At 42.0% G+C, this 20,495-nt stretch overlaps 1 protein-coding gene across 1 annotated transcript in view; it reads right to left on the reverse strand.

The window, feature by feature from the left end:
- Window positions 1-20,495, reverse strand: part of RETREG2 (reticulophagy regulator family member 2) — a 74,271-nt gene that overhangs the window by 33,380 nt on the left and 20,396 nt on the right. Inside the window, exon 3 of the mRNA XM_030210940.1 lies at window positions 16,317-16,344. Within this exon, the coding sequence (XP_030066800.1) occupies window positions 16,317-16,344 (28 nt within the window). The remainder of the gene's footprint in view (window positions 1-16,316; window positions 16,345-20,495) is intronic.

Below are 20,495 nucleotides of genomic sequence, written 5' to 3' on the forward strand. Positions count from 1 at the left end.
ACTCCAAACGCACATGACTCAACTAAGTCAGGAAGTGGCTAGTTTTCAACAGCGCACGGGGGCCCTCGAAGATCAGGTCACTGCGGTGGAACGCCAGTATTCCAAGCTCCTGAAAACGATTGAAACTCAAGCGGAGAAGCTTGAAGATCTCGAAAATCGTTCGAGAAGAAACAACCTTCGTTTTGTAGGCTTACCGGAGGAGTTGGGAGACAAAGAGCTACGAGGATTTTTGGAGACGTGGCTTACAAAGGAACTCCGATTGCCTACAGATATGGGCCCACTGGTCATAGAACGGGCCCATCGGGTAGGCCCGGTGAGACAGAATAATAACAGACCAAGGGTGGTTATCTGCAGAATATTAAATTTTCATCACAAAATTGTCATCATGCAGAAACTGCGAGCGGGAACCAGCTTGAACTACAACAACTATAAAATCCTATGTTTCCAAGATTATTCTATGGCGGTGGCCGCCCAAAGAAAGAATTTCTCACCAATTTGCTCCCAGCTGGTACAGCATAAAATCAAGTTTGCTTTATTGTATCCTGCCAAATTAAAGATATTTTATCAGTCCAATACGCACACGTGCAACACGCTACAGGAAGCTCAGGAATATGTTAAGAGCATTTTAACAGCTAGGGATGAATGAATAGTGCGGAAGAAGCAATTAAACTGACATGAGAGATTGAAATTTGTATACTAAAGACACAGCAAACATGGTGACAAAGGTCTGGCACCAACCATAAACACAAGTGGATTATAATACTAACCAAGAACCTAGGACTACAATGAGAACTGAAAAAGTTTGAAAGTTGCGAAATCGATAATGACAATAATTGACAGGAGACGCCGCGAAAAGACCTTCTTATGTCGGAGGAGGAATCAGTCCTGATCTGCAGGTGGTGTCTCTGAGGCTGGTGAACGCGCAGCAAGCTATAATATCCAGGTTTAAGAGTAAAATGTTTAAGTACACTAAAGTTCTGTTTGTTAGAAGAATTTAATGATAAGACAATAAGGAGATTTCGGGTTAAAGTAATCTCATGTTGAATAGACATTATACTGTCATTAGGACAAAACACAACTACTTGGACTTGACACAACTGACTAGGGTGCTGTAAAATAGTGCGGAAGAAGCAATCAAACTGACATGAGAGTTTGAAACCTGTATACCAAAGACACAGCAAACATGGTGACAAAGTTCTGGCACCAACCATAAACACAAGTGGATTATAATAATAACTAAGAACCTAGGATTACAATGAGAACTGGAAAAGTTTGAAAGTTGCGAAATTGATAATGACAATATTTGACAGGAGACGCCGCGAAAGGACCTTCTTATATCGGATGAGGAATCTGCCCTGATTTGCAGGTGGTGTCTCTGAGGCTGGTGAACGCGCAGCAAACTATAATATCCAGGTTAAAGAGTAAAATGTTTAAATACACTAAAGCTCTGTTTGTTAGAAGAATTTAATGATAAGACAATAAGGAGATTACGGGTTAAAGTAATCTCATGTTGAATAGACATTATACTGTCACTAGGACAAAGCACAACTGCTTGGACTTGACACAGCTGACTAGGGTGCTGTAATCCTGGCGGGGTATGTCAAAAAGGTGAATTGACGATGAAAATTATGAGGGGCAGTTATATGTAAAAAGTATATGATCTTGTTACTGGGATACTGATACTAGAATATAAAAGATATTACGGGAGATTGAAAGGCATGAGAAGATAAAATGCACTACGGGGGAGACTAGAAGGAGGGGGTTAACACGTGACAAGTCCAATAGGGACTGGGAACTCAAAAGGGGAACAGGGAGGGGAAGAGGAAGGTAGACTTCAGGGAGGGGATAAGAATGGGAAGGGAGGGAGAGCGAGCAAAGCACAAGTAGATAGAGACAATACTGGGAAAGAGGGGGGGGAGGGGAAGAGAGTAACCCATTATAAAGCCAAAATCCAAACACAAATAATAGACAGAAAAGGGCATCATAGAAGGGGTGGCTGGAGGCTGGGCCGGCGACTCCTAGAAGTAAAGTGTTATCAAAAGACGGTACAATGGATACAAAAAGGTAACAGATTAAGGTAGTATCTTGGAATGTAGGAGGCATACATTCCCCAATCAAAAGGTCAAAAATCTTGAGGCATCTGCAACGCATAGGGGCAGATATCGCGATGCTCCAAGAAACACATTTGTCCAACACTGAGCATGCCAAGCTAGCTAAATGGTGGGTAGCTGATTGTGTGGCATCTGCGGCCGCGGGAAAGAAAGGAGGAGTGGCAATACTCATACGAAAGGGGTTAGCAACTAAAGTGCATAAAATAATTACAGACCCAGAGGGTAGATATGTTATGAGTATAGTTACGATAAATGGAAAAAACATGCTCCTAGGAAGTATTTATGCTCCTAATGTACTAGACCAAAAATTCTATAAGAAGGTTCTCAAACAGATCACACGGTTGGAATCGCTACCCACAATGTTGGGGGGCGATTTCAATATGACATGGGATCCAATCCTAGATAGGTCACACCCCCCAACTAAAATAAGAAAAATAGATACCAGAGGACTACCAGATTTTTGTACAACGCTTGACTTAATTGACGTCTGGCGGACATTACACCCACTTGACAAAGAATACACACACCAATCCAGAGCACACGGAACTTCATCTAGAATAGATTACTTATTAGCATCCCGCAACTTATTAACAGATATCATGGCGGCCTATATAGACCCTTGTGTAATATCGGACCATTCGGTGATAGGAATGAAATGGAACGAAGGAGGGAAAGATGAGAAGATACACAACTGGACGTTTCCCGCATATTTGATAAGAGAAGCAAAATTTAGGGAATATTTGCTCGCAAAATGGGCAGACTATAAACACTTTAATGAAGGCTCAGTGAATGAAACGACTAATTTTTGGGAAGCGGCAAAGGCAGTATTGAGGGGCGAAATTATAAGTTATGTTGCGCAATACAAAAGAGCAAGAGATAGAGAAATAGTGAGGCTTGAAAAACAACTGCACCAATTGAATAGGCAATACGGCATGAATCCCGGTAACAAGATAAGACAGGAAATATTGGCCCTACAAACAACTCTGAATTCACTCCTGCACGAGAGAGAAATAAAATCTCAGGCCTATTACAGATTCCAACTATATAGGCATGGGAACAAAGGGGGCAAATATCTAGCTCGCCTTCTAGCACCTAGGTATGCACCTAGGAACATAACAGCTATGAAAACTACGGAGGGGAAACTCATACACACCAATCATGAGATCAGGCTAGCTTTCCAAACATACTATCAGCAACTTTATAAGGCTTCAGACCAGGAGGGATTATCAGGGGAATTATATCTAGAGGACCTACAAATTCCGAAGCTGCAATGCAATGACCAGAATCGCCTGAATGCTAGGATTAGTGAGGAAGAGGTGGCCTGGGCCATTACTCAGAGTAAAACAGGAAAAGCCCCAGGCCCGGATGGATATAAAGCGGAATTTTATAAGCTGATGGGAGACTCGGTGATTCCTACCTTGGCTAGGGTATTTAATGAATGGATAGAAAAAGGTAGGATGCCTGAGCATTTAAATTTAGCCCGAATAGTGGTGTTTCCCAAGCCTAAAAGAGATGAAAAATTAGTTACATCTTACAGACCTATCTCCCTACTCAATCAGGAAGCAAAGCTATTTGCCAAAATACTGGCAAACAGACTAGGCAAGGTACTACCTGAGCTCATACATCCAGCACAGGTAGGATTCGTACAAGGTAGATCAGTTACGAAAAACATGAGAAACATTCTGGCGGCCTTGGAAAGATTGGGTCACTCCAAAGAACAAGCTTTAATGATAAGCTTTGATGCAGAAAAAGCATTCGATAGAGTGGAGTGGCCCTTTCTGTACTCGGTGCTAGAGAAATATGGATTCAATGGCAACTTTATGCAGGCAATCAGAGCATTGTACTATTTGCCGAGAGCACAAGTACTGATAAACGGTAATGTATCAGGAGAAATACAGATTAGTAGAGGAACAAGACAGGGGTGTCCTCTGTCACCCCTGCTATTTGCGCTCCAATTGGACCCTCTCATTAGGGACATATATGATTGTAAAGCGGTACCTGGGGTGCAATTTAGGAAACAGGAGTTCAAACTGGCTGCATTTGCAGACGACTTGTTAATGATAGTTACAAAACCGAAGACGACACTTGACAATCTTTTAGAGATTTTCCATGAATATGGAGACTACTCGGGCTTTAAATTGAACATGGACAAGTCGGAAGCCCTTGCGATTAATGCGGACATCCAAGGCTTATGGCTGGACGGATTCCCTTTGAAACAGACACATAACTTCTTTACATATTTGGGAATATTGCTACCGGCCAAGCCGAGAGAGATATATCAATTAAATGTAGCAAAACTGTTAGAGCAGACAACCCAACAATTAGACTCCTGGACCACTTTGACGCTGTCTTTGTCGGGGAGGATAAGTCTTATAAAAATGGTCATTTTGCCAAGATGGCTCTATGCACTACAGATCTTGCCCATAGCATTGCTACAGAAAGATATAAAACACCTATATAGACTAATGTTTAGGTTTAGCTGGGCTAAGAAAAGAGCTAGGATGCAGCAGAAATATATGTTGGGAGGATGGAAACAGGGGGGCTTGGGAATTCCCAACATTAAACTTTATAATATGGCCTGCCTCCTACGGCATGTGAGGGATAGGATTTACCAAACTCAAGAACATACACCCCTTGAGATGGAAAACGCGCTCTTTAGTCCTTATCGTTATATTACACTATTGCACTTGCGGAACACAGAGATTCCACATATACATAGAAACAATGTTCTACTTAAACCAATAAGAGAAGCATGGAGATTTTTGGGGACATTACTAGGAGGGGACCCGAATACAACTGAACTTATCAATATTAAAGGAAATCCGGCCTTTGTACCTGGGATAGAAAATAAAACTTTTGACAGATGGGAACAACTAGGGGTAATAGCTTTGGCAGATGTTTTAGATGCAACTGGCGAAATTAAGTCACTGACACAGTTGATAGGTCAAACTGAACAGGGCAGGGGGGACAAATATGCTTACTGCCACCTGAAGCATTACATACAATCACTCAGTAAAGAAATATTGAATAACAAACTGGGTAATAGGATTCAGACTTTCTTTGAAGAGATCTCTGAACAAGCCCCCTCCATATCACAAATACATCAGAAAGTATGGAGTCTAGTCCCAGGGAAAGAACTGACTCAGATCCGGCAGAAATGGGAGAAAGATATGGGAAGGGCACTAGACTCTTGGGATATGATGAAGCAGATCAAAGATATTCCACACATAATAGGAGGAGCTGATTATAGAGAATGTGCGTATAGAATAATGCACAGAGCATACTTTACCCAAATACAACTGTTTAAATCGGGGGGAATTGAAACAGTTATGTGCTTGAAATGTAATAATTCTGAGAACTCATTGTATCATGCACTGTGGGATTGTGTGCCAATACAACGTTATTGGAGGCAAATAGCTACTTACCTTACAGGAGTGGTGGGTAGTAGAAGAGACATGAATCCATTACAGCTAGTGTTAGATATGAAGGAGCCACAAAGGAGATTGAATGCTGATAAAACACTGTTGTGTCGAAAACTCTATCTGGTAGCAAGAAAATGTATCATGCAACATTGGACTGTGGCCAACCCGCCGACTTTCTGGCACTGGCGCAATAAAGTACATCAACTGTTGGTTTGGGAGGCAAAGGAGGCCAAAGGACATTGTAAAAGGAAAATTCGATTCTTTAAAATATGGGGATGTTATTTGGATAAGATGACACAGAAAGGACGAAGTCTTGTTGTTAATACTTTATAAATATATACTATAAGCTGGCAATGGAAGGTTTTGGCATATTGGAGTTACTGGGAGGGCGGACGGGAGGGGGGAGGGGGGATGAGGATGGGGTGGAACTCAATTGTTTGTAATCTGTGAAAATAAATGTTTGTTAATATGCAGTTATATTTAAAATAAAAATTGTTGAAACATAAAGCAAACAAAGGGAAAAACAAACAATGTTCTTACCAGAACTCAGCCGGCACACAGCTGGGTAGGGAAAGGAAAGGCAAGCAGAGACAGAGCAGAACCAGCTGCACGGAAGAAAAGTAATCAAGGAAAGATGATAGGCTTGGGAAGCAAAGTAACCAAGGAAAGCAGCTGGGCTGGCAACAACCGGCTCTCTGAACAGTGAAAGGTAACAAGGGAAACCACACAAGGAAACAGAACAGGCTTATGCTGGAGAGCCTAGATAACAAGGAAGTAATTCATTCAGGTTCAAACCAGAACCACACACACACAGGGAAACAGAAGAGGGCTTTGCTTGAGAGCAAACCTAACAGGAAAGTAATCCATACAGATTCAAACCAAAACCACACACACAGGGCTCAGGGCTGTGCCCAGAGGCACAGCTTAACAAGAAGACCACTTCCCTCAACAAGAAAAGGGAAATAGACCTGTTGCAAAGGCAACACAGGAAAGTTCCCTGGGTCCTTATAAAGAAGTAGGCTGATAAGTAGGAAATGAAGCAGAAGCAGGGAGACCAAAGCAAGGCTTGGCTAACAGGAAGAACAACAACAGGAAAAAGGTAGACTGGAGAGGTCACTGAGCTAGATACAGAGAAACCGTAGGTCTGGACATAAGGGCCCAGCCACAACCATGACTTTTATTTTCGAAAGAGAAGGGCGCCCATCTTTTGACACAAATCGCAAGATGGACTTCCTTCTCACAGGGTCACCCAAATCGGCATAAACAAAAGCCGATTTTGGGTATCCCCAACTGCTTTCCATCGCGGGGACGACCAAAGTTCACGGGGCATGTTGGAAGCATAGCGAAGGCAGGACTGGGGCATGAGCGTCCTCGACCAATAATGGAACGAAGAAGGGCGTCCCTGACGAACACGGACAACTTACCTGGTCCTTTTTTTTTTTACAACCAAGACAAAAATGTGCCCTAAACGACCACAAGACCACCGGAGGAAATCAGGGATGACCTCCCCTTACTCCCCCAATGGTCATTAACCCCCTCCCACCCTAAAAAAGTTTTTAAAAATATTTTTTCCAGCCTCTATGCCAGCCTAAAATATCATACCCAGCTCCATGACAGCAGTATGCAGGTCCGTGGAGCAGTTTTAGTGGGTACTGCAGTGCACTTCAGGCAGGCGGACCCAGGCCTACCCCCCCCCCCCCACCTGTTACATTTGTGGTGGTAAATGTGAGCCCTCCAAAACCCACTGTGCCCCCCCCCTTCATCCTTAAGGGCTATGGTAGTGGTGTACAGTTGTGGGGAGTGGGTTTTGGGGGGGGGTGGTGGGAGGCTCAGCACACAAGGTAAGGGAGCTTTGCACCTGGGTGCTTTTTCTGAAGTCCACTGCAGTGCCCCCTAGGGTGCCCGGTTGGTGTCCTGGCATGAGGGGGGACCAGTGCACTATGAATGCTGGCTCCTCCCACAACCAAATGGCTTGGATTTGGTCATTTCTGAGATGGGGGTCCTCGATTTCCATTATCGACGAAAATCGGGGAGGACCATCTCTGAGGTCGACCTAAATGTTGAAATTTGGGTGTCCCCGACCGTACTATTGAAACGAAAGATGGACGCCCATTTTGTTTCGAATATACGGGTTTCCCCACCCCTTCGCAGGTTTGGGCGCCCCGTTCGATTATGCCCCTCTTTGTGTCCCAAGGACCAGGCTTGAGAATCCCTGCTTTAAATCACGTCTGTCTATATGCTGTTCATAACAGTTTCTATCTGTGAGGGAGTCTATAGGGAATTAACACTTTTCCTTAACAGCACTGACTCACATTTAGAGAGCCAACTTAAAAGGCAGGCTATAGAGGAGGGGACAGATGACTCAGCAGCTGCTGAGCAGTCAGGGTGTGGTCAAGGCAGGATAAAACCTCTCAGCACAGATCGGACAGGGAGGATTAGAGGAGACAAGAGAAGCTTTTGACCCTATGCCTCCACTGCAGAAGCTCTACTCAGGTAGGCCAAGTTTGTCTTGGAACCCTACTGAAATGGTAACTTTTGGAGAGCCAAATCTGGCCAATTGTGCTACATTTTGAAACTCTGGGACTCCAGGTCAGATTAGTACATGCTGTGGCCCTGCAGGAGCTGGCCATGGGAGAGAACCTTTTGAACAAAAGAACTACTTTTTGGTGTGTATTTTCTCCTGACCTGAGAGAGGTACAGGCCCCCCATTTTGCTGTTCTTCAATAAACTAATTCTTCTCACTTTTAAACCTCTCTGTGGCTGTGTTTTTGAAGGCTGCAGGATCGCCCTCGCTCACGCTATTACTGTCTCATTTTACCCAATATTGAGATCAGGCTAATGGTCTGTAGTTTCCTGGATCACCCTTGCAATCATTAAAATTGGCATGGTGCTGGCCACCCTCCAATCTTCAGGTACCACTGCCGATTTTAAATGATAGGTTTCAAATTACTGATGGTAGGTCTTGCAATTTCAATTTTGAGTTTTCAGTACTCGGGGTTGGGGGGGGGGGGATATCCTCTGGATCAGATGATCTGTCATTTATTAACAACTTCACAATCACAAGGGGGCGTGTTGGGGCTTTTCAAAGGCGGGATTAGGGTGGACATTTTATCGTTTATTGAGCTTGTTATATCGCCCATGTTGCAGGCAAATCAGAGTGGTTTACAAATAAAAATATCCACGCCAGGAAAGACCTAACCATAGAACATTCAGTCATAGTAAAGAGACCAAACATCACAAAAGGACAAAGGAACAAAACAAAAACATCCAGGACTAAAACAAAGATGTTTTGGGCTAGACCTGTTTTCAGAAAGAAGAAGGCACCAAACAGGTGCCCTAAAATGACCAAATGACCCCTGGAGGGAATCAGGAGTGACCTCCCACCCTCAAAAAAAATGTGAAAAAAAAATATGACCAGCCTCTATGACAGCCCCTATCGGACCAACCGTTCACTTGTCTATTAGATTGTAAGCTCTTTGAGTAGGGACTGTCTCTGTTTGTTAAATTGTACAGCGCTGCGTAACCCTAGTAGTGCTCTAGAAATGTTAAGTAGTAGTAGTAGTATTACATATAGCAGTGATTTAACCAGAGCTGAGATTGTGATGTCATAATGCCTCATTCCACCAATGCCTAAGAGCCAACCTCATCAGTGATGTGACAATGGCTTGATTGTCCTATATTTGTCTCACTCTTATCTATTAGATTGTAAGCTCTTTGAGCAGGGACTGTCCTTCTATGTTAAACTGTACAGCGCTGCGTAACCCTAGTAGCGCTCTAGAAATGTTAAGTAGTAGTAGTAGTATTACATATAGCAGTGATTTAACCAGAGCTGAGATTGTGATGTCATAATGCCTCATTCCACCAATGCCTAAGAGCCAACCTCATCAGTGATGTCACAATGGCTCGACTGTCCTATACTTGGCCCACTTCCCCCCTTAGTGTGAAGAGTTTCAGTATCTGGTATCCAGAGCTGAGATTGTGATGTCATAATGCCTCATTCCACCAATGCCTAAGAGCCAACCTCATCAGTGATGTCACAATGGCTTGATTGTCCTATATTTGTCTCACTCTTATCTATTAGATTTTAAGCTCTTTGAGCAGGGACTGTCTCTCTTTGTTAAATTGTACAGCGCTGCGTAACCCTAGTAGCGCTCTAGAAATGTTAAGTAGTAGTAGTAGATATCCTCTGGATCAGATGATCTGTCATTTATTAACAACTTCCAAGGTCATTGGTTGTTATTCTGTATTGTCACTGTTAAACACCTTCGGTTGGATCCACATTCCATTTTTTGAAAGATGACCTTTGGCCTATAAGAGCCTCTTTCACCTCACATGTGCTTGGTTTTCTTCACGCCTTTTTTTTAAATACATTGAATACATTTGGTTTGAATTTCAAGATGGTATTTTAAAGCAGGATGCAATGTCCACTTAGACTGCGGTATTGATGGTGCCTGAATTACATCTACGTGTTGTTTAAAATCCTCATCTAATATTAAATTTTATTGGCCAACACTATGAAAACCCATTTTTACTTAAACAACTGAAAGAACAATTAAGCATAATTTACAACAATTAGAAATTGGGAGATCTTAACACACACTCACAGTTCACTAGAACTTGTTTTTATTTCTTGATTCATATCGTATTATCTTCTTGCTTCAGTTGCTAGTGGTGGATGACCTTTAGATCACAAGTGCATATAAATTTGACATGCATTTTATCCTGCAGTACAATATAATAAATGATCAAATATTTATATTTATAGTACACAGTAAGGGGGTTGTTTACTAAAGCTTAGCTCGAGTTAACTGCAGCAGGGCCCGTTTTATTCCTATGGGCCCTGCTACAGATAAGGTCGAATCGTCACGTTGCCTTGGACAGTCCCAGGGGCTTTGCACAGCATTGTTCATTGAGACAGGTGGAGACCCACTCAATGCACTACTGCTCCCAGTGTCATGAGGTCCAGAAGCAGCCATGCGGAACGATGCTCCCGATGCAGATCTCAGACGTTGATGCCGACCCCGATGCCAACATCGAGGAATCTAACCTGGCTCCAAAAATCTTCACATGTTGAGCCTCTCTGGCAACATGGGTCCACTCCTTCATCGGAAGACAGAGGACACAGTCAGCAGGGCTATGGTTGGACCATACACACTGAAGACAATGTATAATTAAACTTTGGAATTTGTTGCCAGAGAATGTGGTAAAAGCATTTAGCTTACCTTGGTTTAAAAAAGATTTGGATAGCTTCCTAAAAGAGAAGTCCATAAGCCATTCTAAATCTAAGTTCTCTGTTAGGAGGAGATAGCAGCTCATATACTGCCAAGTGCTTTCTAGTAATTCTCTTTCAGGATGAAAAGCTGCAAAAGGAAGGGACTTTTCTGCCCTCCATTTCTGTTACCTCTCTGCTCTCATACCACACAACACAGCAGAACTTAGCATCCAAGGTCAAAAGCTGCCTGTGGACATGCCCCACTTCTGTCTGTCTTTCAGAAGCAGACCTCTTCCACCGGCCGCATTAACCCTCAATGAAGGCATAACAAGTGTCTGGCAAACCTCTTCACACATAGCTTCAAACCTCAACTGGCAGTCTGTACCCAAATGCCTTTCTGCTTACTTCCTCTTAAAGGTTTTCATCCCTCCAAATCTAAAAATATATCGATTCACAAAAAAAAATCCTTTGCAGCACATGCTAAATATATCTAGCAGGCAATATGAAATCAACAAAATGAGTCTCGCTTTAGCAGTGCCCTACCTTCAGGGCACGCTTAGAAACAGAGTGTCATTTGCAGCTGTTAGGACGTTCAGAGGACTGTTGCAGCTTATCAATTTCTATTCCTCCTCCAAGGAAATAAATCCAAAACAGGCAGGTCAGATTAAAATTGTATTGCCTGGGAGCTGCAGGGGGAGGAGGAACTAGGGTGTACGAGCCAAGGAGGTTGAAGTCATTTAGGTTTGTCTCTTTCCCTCTCCTCCGCACAGCCGTCATCCCAGGTCACCCAAAACATAGCAACCAAATCTATGAGCTGTTCTAGCCATGTTGTCATTCTTTATTGTTGGTGGCACTTTAATTTGATTTCACTTACATTTTCAAACATGCTGCCTTGTGCAGCATACGGATATACACAGAGGAAGTATTGGTTTCATCATTTAGAGTAACAATTTGTTCTAAATTGTTGTCATTTGGAGGGGCTGGTTATAGGGACTCCTTGTATTCATGCAGAGATGTTTTCACCTAGTAAAGGGCCACCAAAACAGACATCATCTTATGAGAATCAGGTGCTTAATCAGACTTACTATTTATAAGTACAACTTATTAAAAAACATTAATTAGGTTGAAACCTGGGAGCACTTAACATCTTTTTCCCCCCCTGTGCCTACATCAAAAGAAAAAGATGGCATGTGGGATCTTGCTTGTTTTGTGGAATGCAGAGGTATATTATAAAAATGCACTTGCCTTTTTTTTTTATTACTACTATTTCACAGGGGGGTATTGAATAATGAGGGAAGGGCTTCCTTCAAGCAGAAGTTCTGTCCAAAGTCAGTCTAAATGTGCCAACAATATCCAGTTCAGCACACTACTAGCTGTCAAGTTCATACATAGTTAATTATGTTGAGTGAAAAATAAATCTCTTGGCTCATGCTGCTTGCTATGTGAATATTCCATCACTGTTTCATTATTGCTACCAAGTATTACATATTAAGGGCATTTGCTTTAAATTGTTTTAATTCATTTTTCCAGTCCTTTCATGCACATGGTTTTGCTTTTTAAACCCAACGGTGAATCCTCAGGGTGGTTGAACAATTAGGTATAAACTGTACTGTTTCTGACGTTACTTGTTTTGGACAGCTTTGGGTCCTGCTAATCTGTACGTTTGCCGTCTGAAATGTTGGAAGATGGAAATGATAAAACAAAAAATAAGTTTTGGAAGTACTCTGTAGATGTTACTTTTGCAATGTGTGTATGGATGCCTGTTCTGGTGTATGCATGTGATAATATTTGAATATCTATACTTACGGGTATAATTTCTGAACATGCAGCATCATTAAAGGACATACTTTTAAATGTCCAGTTGGATATATATGCTAATCTCAACTACTATAACTACTATAAATCACTTCTAAAGCGCTACCAGTTGTACGCAGCGCTTTATAATTGAACATGAAGACAGTCCCTGCTCAAAAGAGCTTACAATCTAAATCATGACAAACAGATAGGATCAATAAGGATAAGGGAAGGACAGACAGAAGGACACAAGGATAAGATAAAAGTGACAAGTCAGGAGTCGAAAGCAGCATCAAACAGGTAGGCCTTTAGCCCGGATTTGAAGGCAGCCAGGGATGAAGCTAGACGTAATGGCTCAGGAAGCCTATTCCAGGCATAAGGTGTTAAATGTTTCAGACATATCCATCTACTTGCTCCTATGATATAAGTGAATTCTATTATTCTGTCTCACTGTATTTTCAAATGTAAGCCACACTGAACCCAAGTTTGCTTGGGATAACATGGGATATAAATGTAAAAAAAAAAAAAAAAATCCTTTATCCTCCACCTTTTAAGACATTGCCTAACCAGCTGGATAGTGATGGCACAAGGAAAGCAAGTTTGGTCCAGTGAAGACTAACTCAAAATAACCTGTTCCTTAGCTGGACTCTAGTATTACCATACTGAAAATGCAACCATACCATGCCTCTGTGGTTATGTTCCACTAATTAACTGACTTTCTTGAAAAGATTATATAACCTTTGGATGCATGACTAGGAACAAACACATATACTTATTTATTCAATATCACAATTCCTCATGTACTGGCACAAAACAACCTTTTAGGGTGGATAATTTTCACAATGAGCTCCTTTTATTATTGACCAGATAGAGATAAAAGTTTTCAGTTTTGGAACAGTGTAAGTCATCACAATAACAAAATATAAGAAACCCAATGTACTGCATTAGGAGCTTATAACCCATTTAGAAACAAATGAAACAAAATATTTATTTTTATTATTTTAACTTATAAAACCACTTGTCCCTGAAACATGTTCAAAACAGAATAATCCATTTGTGAATCTAAAATGTTAACTTCTACAAAACAGATGCGATTCCATGTGCCCCAATGAAATGAGAGTTTAGTTTTACTTCCATTTAATTTCAGTATATTCCATCTTTATAACACCAGGCTTCCCAAGGCAAATTACAACAGTTAAGATGAACGCATCAGAAAATAGGATATCCTCACTGAGATTTGGCTATGTATTAGTATATTGTACAGAACAATGTAGAAACATTAGCACAAAATACAGAGTTTATAACTGCTGTTTCTACCAGCTATAATAATTTTTAAGCTGTTTTCGTGATATTCAATTTTATTTCATGATATTTATAAGGGAAGCTTTCAAATAAATTAAAACTAAAACAACCAAACCTTTTGTCCTCCACCTTTTTAAGGCACTGCCTATCCAACTGGAACAGTTTTAGACTTTTTATAGGTGGACCACACGCACACAGCCCATTATTTCTAAAAACCTTTGGCTATTAATTTCAATACTGTCTGCTATTGTTTTGGGTGAACCAGTGTGGCAGCAAGCTCCGCCTACTGCCTTGAACCCATATAATGGACTAGATAGGCTCACCCCATCTCCTATTTTCATCTAACCTCCTTGGTACGGGTAATGAGGGGAAGGGGGGGGGGTGGGATCTGCACCCTTCTGATGGGGTCCAGCAAGACTAAGGCAAAGAAATTACTCATTTGAAGCTAAAAAGTGCAACTGGAGGCTACAGAGCCACGCTCTATGCTCCATCAGGACTGGTCCAGGGACACCAATCTGAGCTACTACTATCTGCTAGATAAAAAAAACTGGAACTTTCCACCGAGCACCAGCAGGTTATACTGGTGAATTCAGTGAAAGGGATCAGTTTTCTCTACCGCCATCTGCTGGAAGGAGGGAATAATACCAATTAGTTCAGAATTTTTCCTTATCCTTCTGGGGCTGTACCAATCAAGACTCCTTACACACCTTCCCGGTATGTATTTTCTATATACGCCCATTTAGCTCCTTCTTTCTTGACAATATAACATAGTAACATAGTAAATGACGGCAGAAAAAGACCTGCATGGTCCATCCAGTCTGCCCAACAAGACAAACTCATATGTGCTACTTTTTGTGTATACCCTACTTTGATTTGTACCTGTTCTCTTCAGGGCACAGACCGTATAAGTCTGTCCAGCACTATCCCCTCCTCCCAACCACCAGCCCCGCCTCCCACCACTGGCTCTGGCACAGACCGTATAAGTCTGCCCAGCACTATCCTCGCCTCCCACCACCGGCTGGCTCTGCCACCCAATCTCGGCTAAGCTCCTTAGGATCCATTCCTTCTGAATAGGATTCCTTTATGTTTATCCCACGCGTGTTTGAATTCTGTTACCGTTTTCATTTCCACCAGCTCCTGCGGGAGGGCATTCCAAGCATCCACTACTCTCTCCGTGAAAAAATACTTCCTGACATTTTTCTTGAGTCTGCCCCCCTTCAATCTCATTTCATGTCCTCTCGTTCTACCGCCTTCGCACCTCCGGAAAAGGTTCGTTTACGGATTAATACCTTTCAAATATTTGAACGTCTGTATCATATCACCCCTGTTTCTCCTCTCTTCCAGAGTATACATGTTCAGGTCATCAAGTCTCTCCTCATACGTCTTGTAACGCAAATCCCTTACCATTCTCGTAGCTTTTCTTTGCACCGCTTCAATTCTTTTTACATCCTTCGCAAGGTACGGCCTCCAAAACTGAACACAATACTCTAGGTGGGGCCTCACCAACGACTTATACAGGGGCATCAACACCTCCTTTCTTCTGCTGGTCACACCTCTCTCTACACAGCCTAACAACCAACATGCTATTTTAAGGTGAAAGTCATTTGTGACTTGATATGTTTTATCAGCTTGGTTTATTAATTCAGTGGTTTGAACTTATTTATTATTATTCCCCAGTGCAGGATTTTAAGCTGAAACATGGCCATATTGGGTTGTATGTGATCAAACATTTACAGTTTAAAAAATAAACTAGATAAAGTTAACAAATGTGAGACATTTTTCTACTTCTATTTTCATTGTATTTTCTATGCTATTTGTTGATGAAAATCAGTATACTATTTTTCACCTGTTTACTGTATCTGTTGTTGTCCTTTGGTACTTTATCTATTTGTTGGTTTGGTGTTTGTACAGTACCACCTGCCTCTCTCTTTGCTCATGCAAATGTATCTCCTGTATATGTACTGTAGATAGCCAACTGCCTACTGGGCAACTAGGACAGGTTTGGGCACCGCAAATTTACATCCTCCATCTTCTAGCAACTCTGCACCAACAAAGTCTGTTTTTTAGTGCTTCTTTCATCTAATCTGCTCCACACCTTGAATATGCAAAGTTTATGCTGTTTGTACATTGTTCATGCTCCTCTTCAGCCTGAGTCAAAGGCAGCTCCTCTTTACACCAAATACTTTCTAAGAAAAAATAGCTTAGAATATACCAACAATGGATACTTTGAGGCTTGTGATATCTTATTGCATACAAATAAAAAAGGTTTAGACATCTTTCAGAATCAATTTCCAATTCTAAAATAATAGGAAAATAATAGTTCCCTCTTTTACCCAAAGCACATTTGAAAGATTAGGCAACTTGACTCAAACAGAAAGAGACAGAACACAAAACAGCAGCAGGAAGTTAATGCGTAGGTAGCAAGAAAAAATTGTGACCCACCAAGGTCGGAGAAAGAACAGAGTGGAAGCTTACCTGTCTGTGTCAGGCTCTGCAATAGGCACTGTGGGAGAGAAAAGAACTATTGTCAGCTATGTGGTCCCAGACAACCTGAAGCACATTTGCAGCCTGAGGGTCAGGGGCAGAGAGACTCAGTAGGTTTCAGACCTGTCTCTGCCGCTGATCAGAGGTCAGGACACAGAAGAAATGTGGCAGTGGTCCAGTGCTGCAGGGATGTGCACTGGACCACTGCTTTTTAACATATTTATAAATGATCTGGAAATGGGAATGATGAGTGAGAAGATCTGATCTGCAGATGACAAGAAACTATTCACAGTTGTGAAATCACAAGCAGACTGTGTGAAATTGCAGGACCAGCTCAGGAAGCTGGAAGACCAGGCATCCACATAACAGATCTAGTTTAATGTGGACGACTGAAAAGTGATGCACATTTCAAAAAATAACCCAAATTATATGTACATGATGCTAGGTTTCACATTAGGAGTCACCATCAAGGAAAAGGATATAGGTGTCATTGTGGACAATATCTGGAAAACTCCTGTTCAGTATATGGCGGTGGACAAAAATGCAATGCTAGAGAATTAGTAGGAAAGGAATAGAGAATAAAAGAAAAAATATAGTAATGCCTCTGTATCACTCCGTGGTGAGACTGAACCTTATTTATTTATTTTATTTATTGCATTTGTATCCCACATTTTCCCACCTATTTGCAGGCTCAATGTGGCTTACAGAGTTTGGTTATGACATAATCATACCATGATATCAGACACAATTAGTGATGTACAAAGATTAGGTGAGGGAAGTGAAAAGGAAGGTGATAGGCAGGATATAAGGTGGACTGTAATAATTGGGTGAGTTGGTGAGGTAGTTTTGTACGGCCCAGGGGTCGCGTAACTAGTTGGGTTCTGAACCTGGAGTGGAGTGGCGTGGAGGAGTGGCCTAGTGGTTAGGGTGGTGGACTTTGGTCCTGGGGAACTGAGGAACTGAGTTCGATTCCCACTTCAGGCACAGGCAGCTCCTTGTGACTCTGGGCAAGTCACTTAACCCTCCATTGCCCCATGTAAGCCACATTGAGCCTGCCATGAGTGGGAAAGCGCAGGGTACAAATGTAACAAAAATAAAATAGATACTATTGGAGATTCTACATGGAATGTTGCTACTATTGGAGATTCTACATGGAATGTTGCTATTCCACTAACAACATTCCATGTAGAAGCCTGCGCGGCCACATTGGTGATATGCAAGGGCCGACTTCTACATGGAATGTTGCTAGTGGAATAGCAACATTCCATGTAGAATCTCAAATAGTAGCAACAGTGGAGGAGTGGCCTAGTGGTTAGGGTGGTGACTTTGGTCCTGAGGAACTGAGTTTGATTCCCACTTCAGGCACAGGCAGCTCCTTGTGACTCTGGGCAAGTCACTTAACCCTCCATTGCCCCATGTAAGCCGCATTGAGCCTGCCATGAGTGGGAAAGCACAGGGTACAAATGTAACAAAAATAAAATAGATACTATTGGAGATTCTACATGGAATGTTGCTACTATTGGAGATTCTACATGGAATGTTGCTACTATTGGAGATTCTACATGGAATGTTGCTACTATTGGAGATTCTACATGGAATGTTGCTATTCCACTAACAACATTCCATGTAGAAGCCTGCGCGGCCACATTGGTGATCTGCAAGGGCCGACTTCTACATGGAATGTTGCTAGTGGAATAGCAACATTCCATGTAGAATCTCAAATAGTAGCAACAGTGGAGGAGTGGCCTAGTGGTTAGGGTGGTGGACTTTGGTCCTGAGGAACTGAGTTGGATTCCCACTTCAGGCACAGGCAGCTCCTTGTGACTCTGGGCAAGTCACTTAACCCTCCATTTCCCCATGTAAGCCGCATTGAGCCTGCCATGAGTGGGAAAGCGCAGGGTACAAATGTAACAAAAATAAAATAGATACTATTGGAGATTCTACATGGAATGTTGCTACTATTGGAGATTCTACATGGAATGTTGCTATTCCACTAACAACATTCCATGTAGAAGCCTGCGCGGCCACATTGGTGATCTGCAAGGGCCGACTTCTACATGGAATGTTGCTAGTGGAATAGCAACATTCCATGTAGAATCTCAAATAGTAGCAACAGTGGAGGAGTGGCCTAGTGGTTAGGGTGGTGGACTTTGGTCCTGGGGAACTGAGGAACTGAGTTCGATTCCCGGCACAGGCAGCTCCTTGTGACTCTGGGCAAGTCACTTAACCCTCCATTGCCCGCCGCATTGAGCCTGCCATGAGTGGGGAAAAACGCGGGGTACAAATGTAACAAAATAAAATAACCTGGGTCCCTTTGTGTGAAGTCCACTGCTCCTCTGCTCTGCTGGGATGTCTGTGTAGCCAGTTTACTAAGAATGCTGCCACACGGCCATCCCTATGGCTTATTTTTGTAAGTTTTTCTCTAGAACTTCTTTTTCTTTTAAATGGTACCTGAAGAAATACATACTGAGCACAAAACATCTGGAAAATAGTAATTTTTAAAATAAACAAAAAAAAAAAAAAGATGTTTTTCCAGTTCGAAAATTGCTATGTTCAGGAAGAGAATTTTAGAAGAATTCCGCAAAACGTCTACAGTTGAACTTGGACGTCATATAGAAAATGCCTCTCCATGTTGTCTTTGTCTGCCATCATTTTCTCTGTTTCTATAAGAGATGATCAATGTAGGAGCTGAAGAAAACTCAAGCTATTTAAGAAGTGAACTAAAAACTGAAGAGAAAGGGACTTTCTGCCACTGCAGAAATCCACGGTCCACCCCCATTCTGAATTACTGTGTGCAGATCCGTACGCTCCATCTCAGTACTGTGTGCAATTCTGGTCGCTGCAGCTCAAGAAAGATATGGTGAACTGGAAAAGGCAGAAAGAAGGTGCAATCAAAATGACTAAGAGAACGTGATGACTCATTTGAGTTAAGAGATTAGGGCTCTTCAGCTTGCAGAAGAGATGGCTGAGGGCGGATATGATAGAGGTCTACAAAATCCTGAAGAGTGGAACAGATAAACATGAATCAATTGTTTATTCTATCAAAAAGTATAAAGACTAGGGGCCATTCCATGAAGTTACACAGTAGCACATTTAAAATAAACAAGAGAAAATATTTTTTTCACTCAGTATTTAATTAAGCTCTAGGACTTATTGCCAGAGCAAGTAGTAAAAGCAGTTAATGTAGCTGGGTTGACAAATTCCTGGAGGAAAAGTTTGTAAATTGAAATGGACTGTATGCAGGATGTAAAGAACTACTCATAAAGAAACAACAGACTGCTCAAAACACAGCAGCCAGGCTTATATTTGGTAAATCCCGATTCGAGAGCACCAAACCCCTACGAGAAAAACTGCATTGGCAACCAAAAAAAAACCAAAAACGTATTACTTTCAAAATCTGCACCCTGGCCCAAAAGATTATCTATGGCGATGCCCTGAGTTATATGGCTGATCTCATAGACCTACCAACCAGAAACACAATTAGAACATCACGAACATACCTAAATCTTCACTACCCTAGCTGCAAGGGACTCAAGTACAAATCAATTTACGGATCCAGCTTCTCCTATATAAGCACGCAACTATGGAGAGGAGTGGAGCACTTTCTCAGGTTAGCTGATAAAACCATTTCATGTTACCAGTTTAAAAGTTTTTGATGTATTACTTTTAAAGCTTTCTTCTGCAGGAGTGAAGGAGTGGAGGACTGTCCTAATGGTTAGTGCAGTGGGCTTTGATCTCGGCAAACTGGGCTTGTTTCCCACTGCAGCTCCTTCAGACCTCAAGTAAGTCATTTAACTCTCCATTGCCACAGGTACAAAAAAAAAAAATTGTGAGCCCTTGTTTTTATCTACCCCTCTCTAGACCCCCGCAGGACCCTTCCACACGGAGGTGTACAGAGGGTTTGTTCTTCTAAGATCTTTTTAACCGCCTCCCTGAATTCCAGCGACACCCCTTCCCATGGGTATCGGCGCTGGGGAGGCATCAGAAGGCGCAGTTCAAATCTAATTCCCATGACCACAGCTGTCTGTCTACTTGGATCTAAGTGAATCTTTGGCCATTTATGTTCCCACATAAAATCTATAAAATATCTATAAAACTGTTTCAGTGAGAAACATTACTTATGTGTGTGTGTGTTATTTTGTAAAACAGATGGAAGATAGAGAATAAATT

The sequence above is a fragment of the Microcaecilia unicolor genome, chromosome 7, assembly GCF_901765095.1.
Source record: "Microcaecilia unicolor chromosome 7, aMicUni1.1, whole genome shotgun sequence".
Classification (NCBI taxonomy): Eukaryota; Metazoa; Chordata; class Amphibia; order Gymnophiona; family Siphonopidae; genus Microcaecilia; species Microcaecilia unicolor.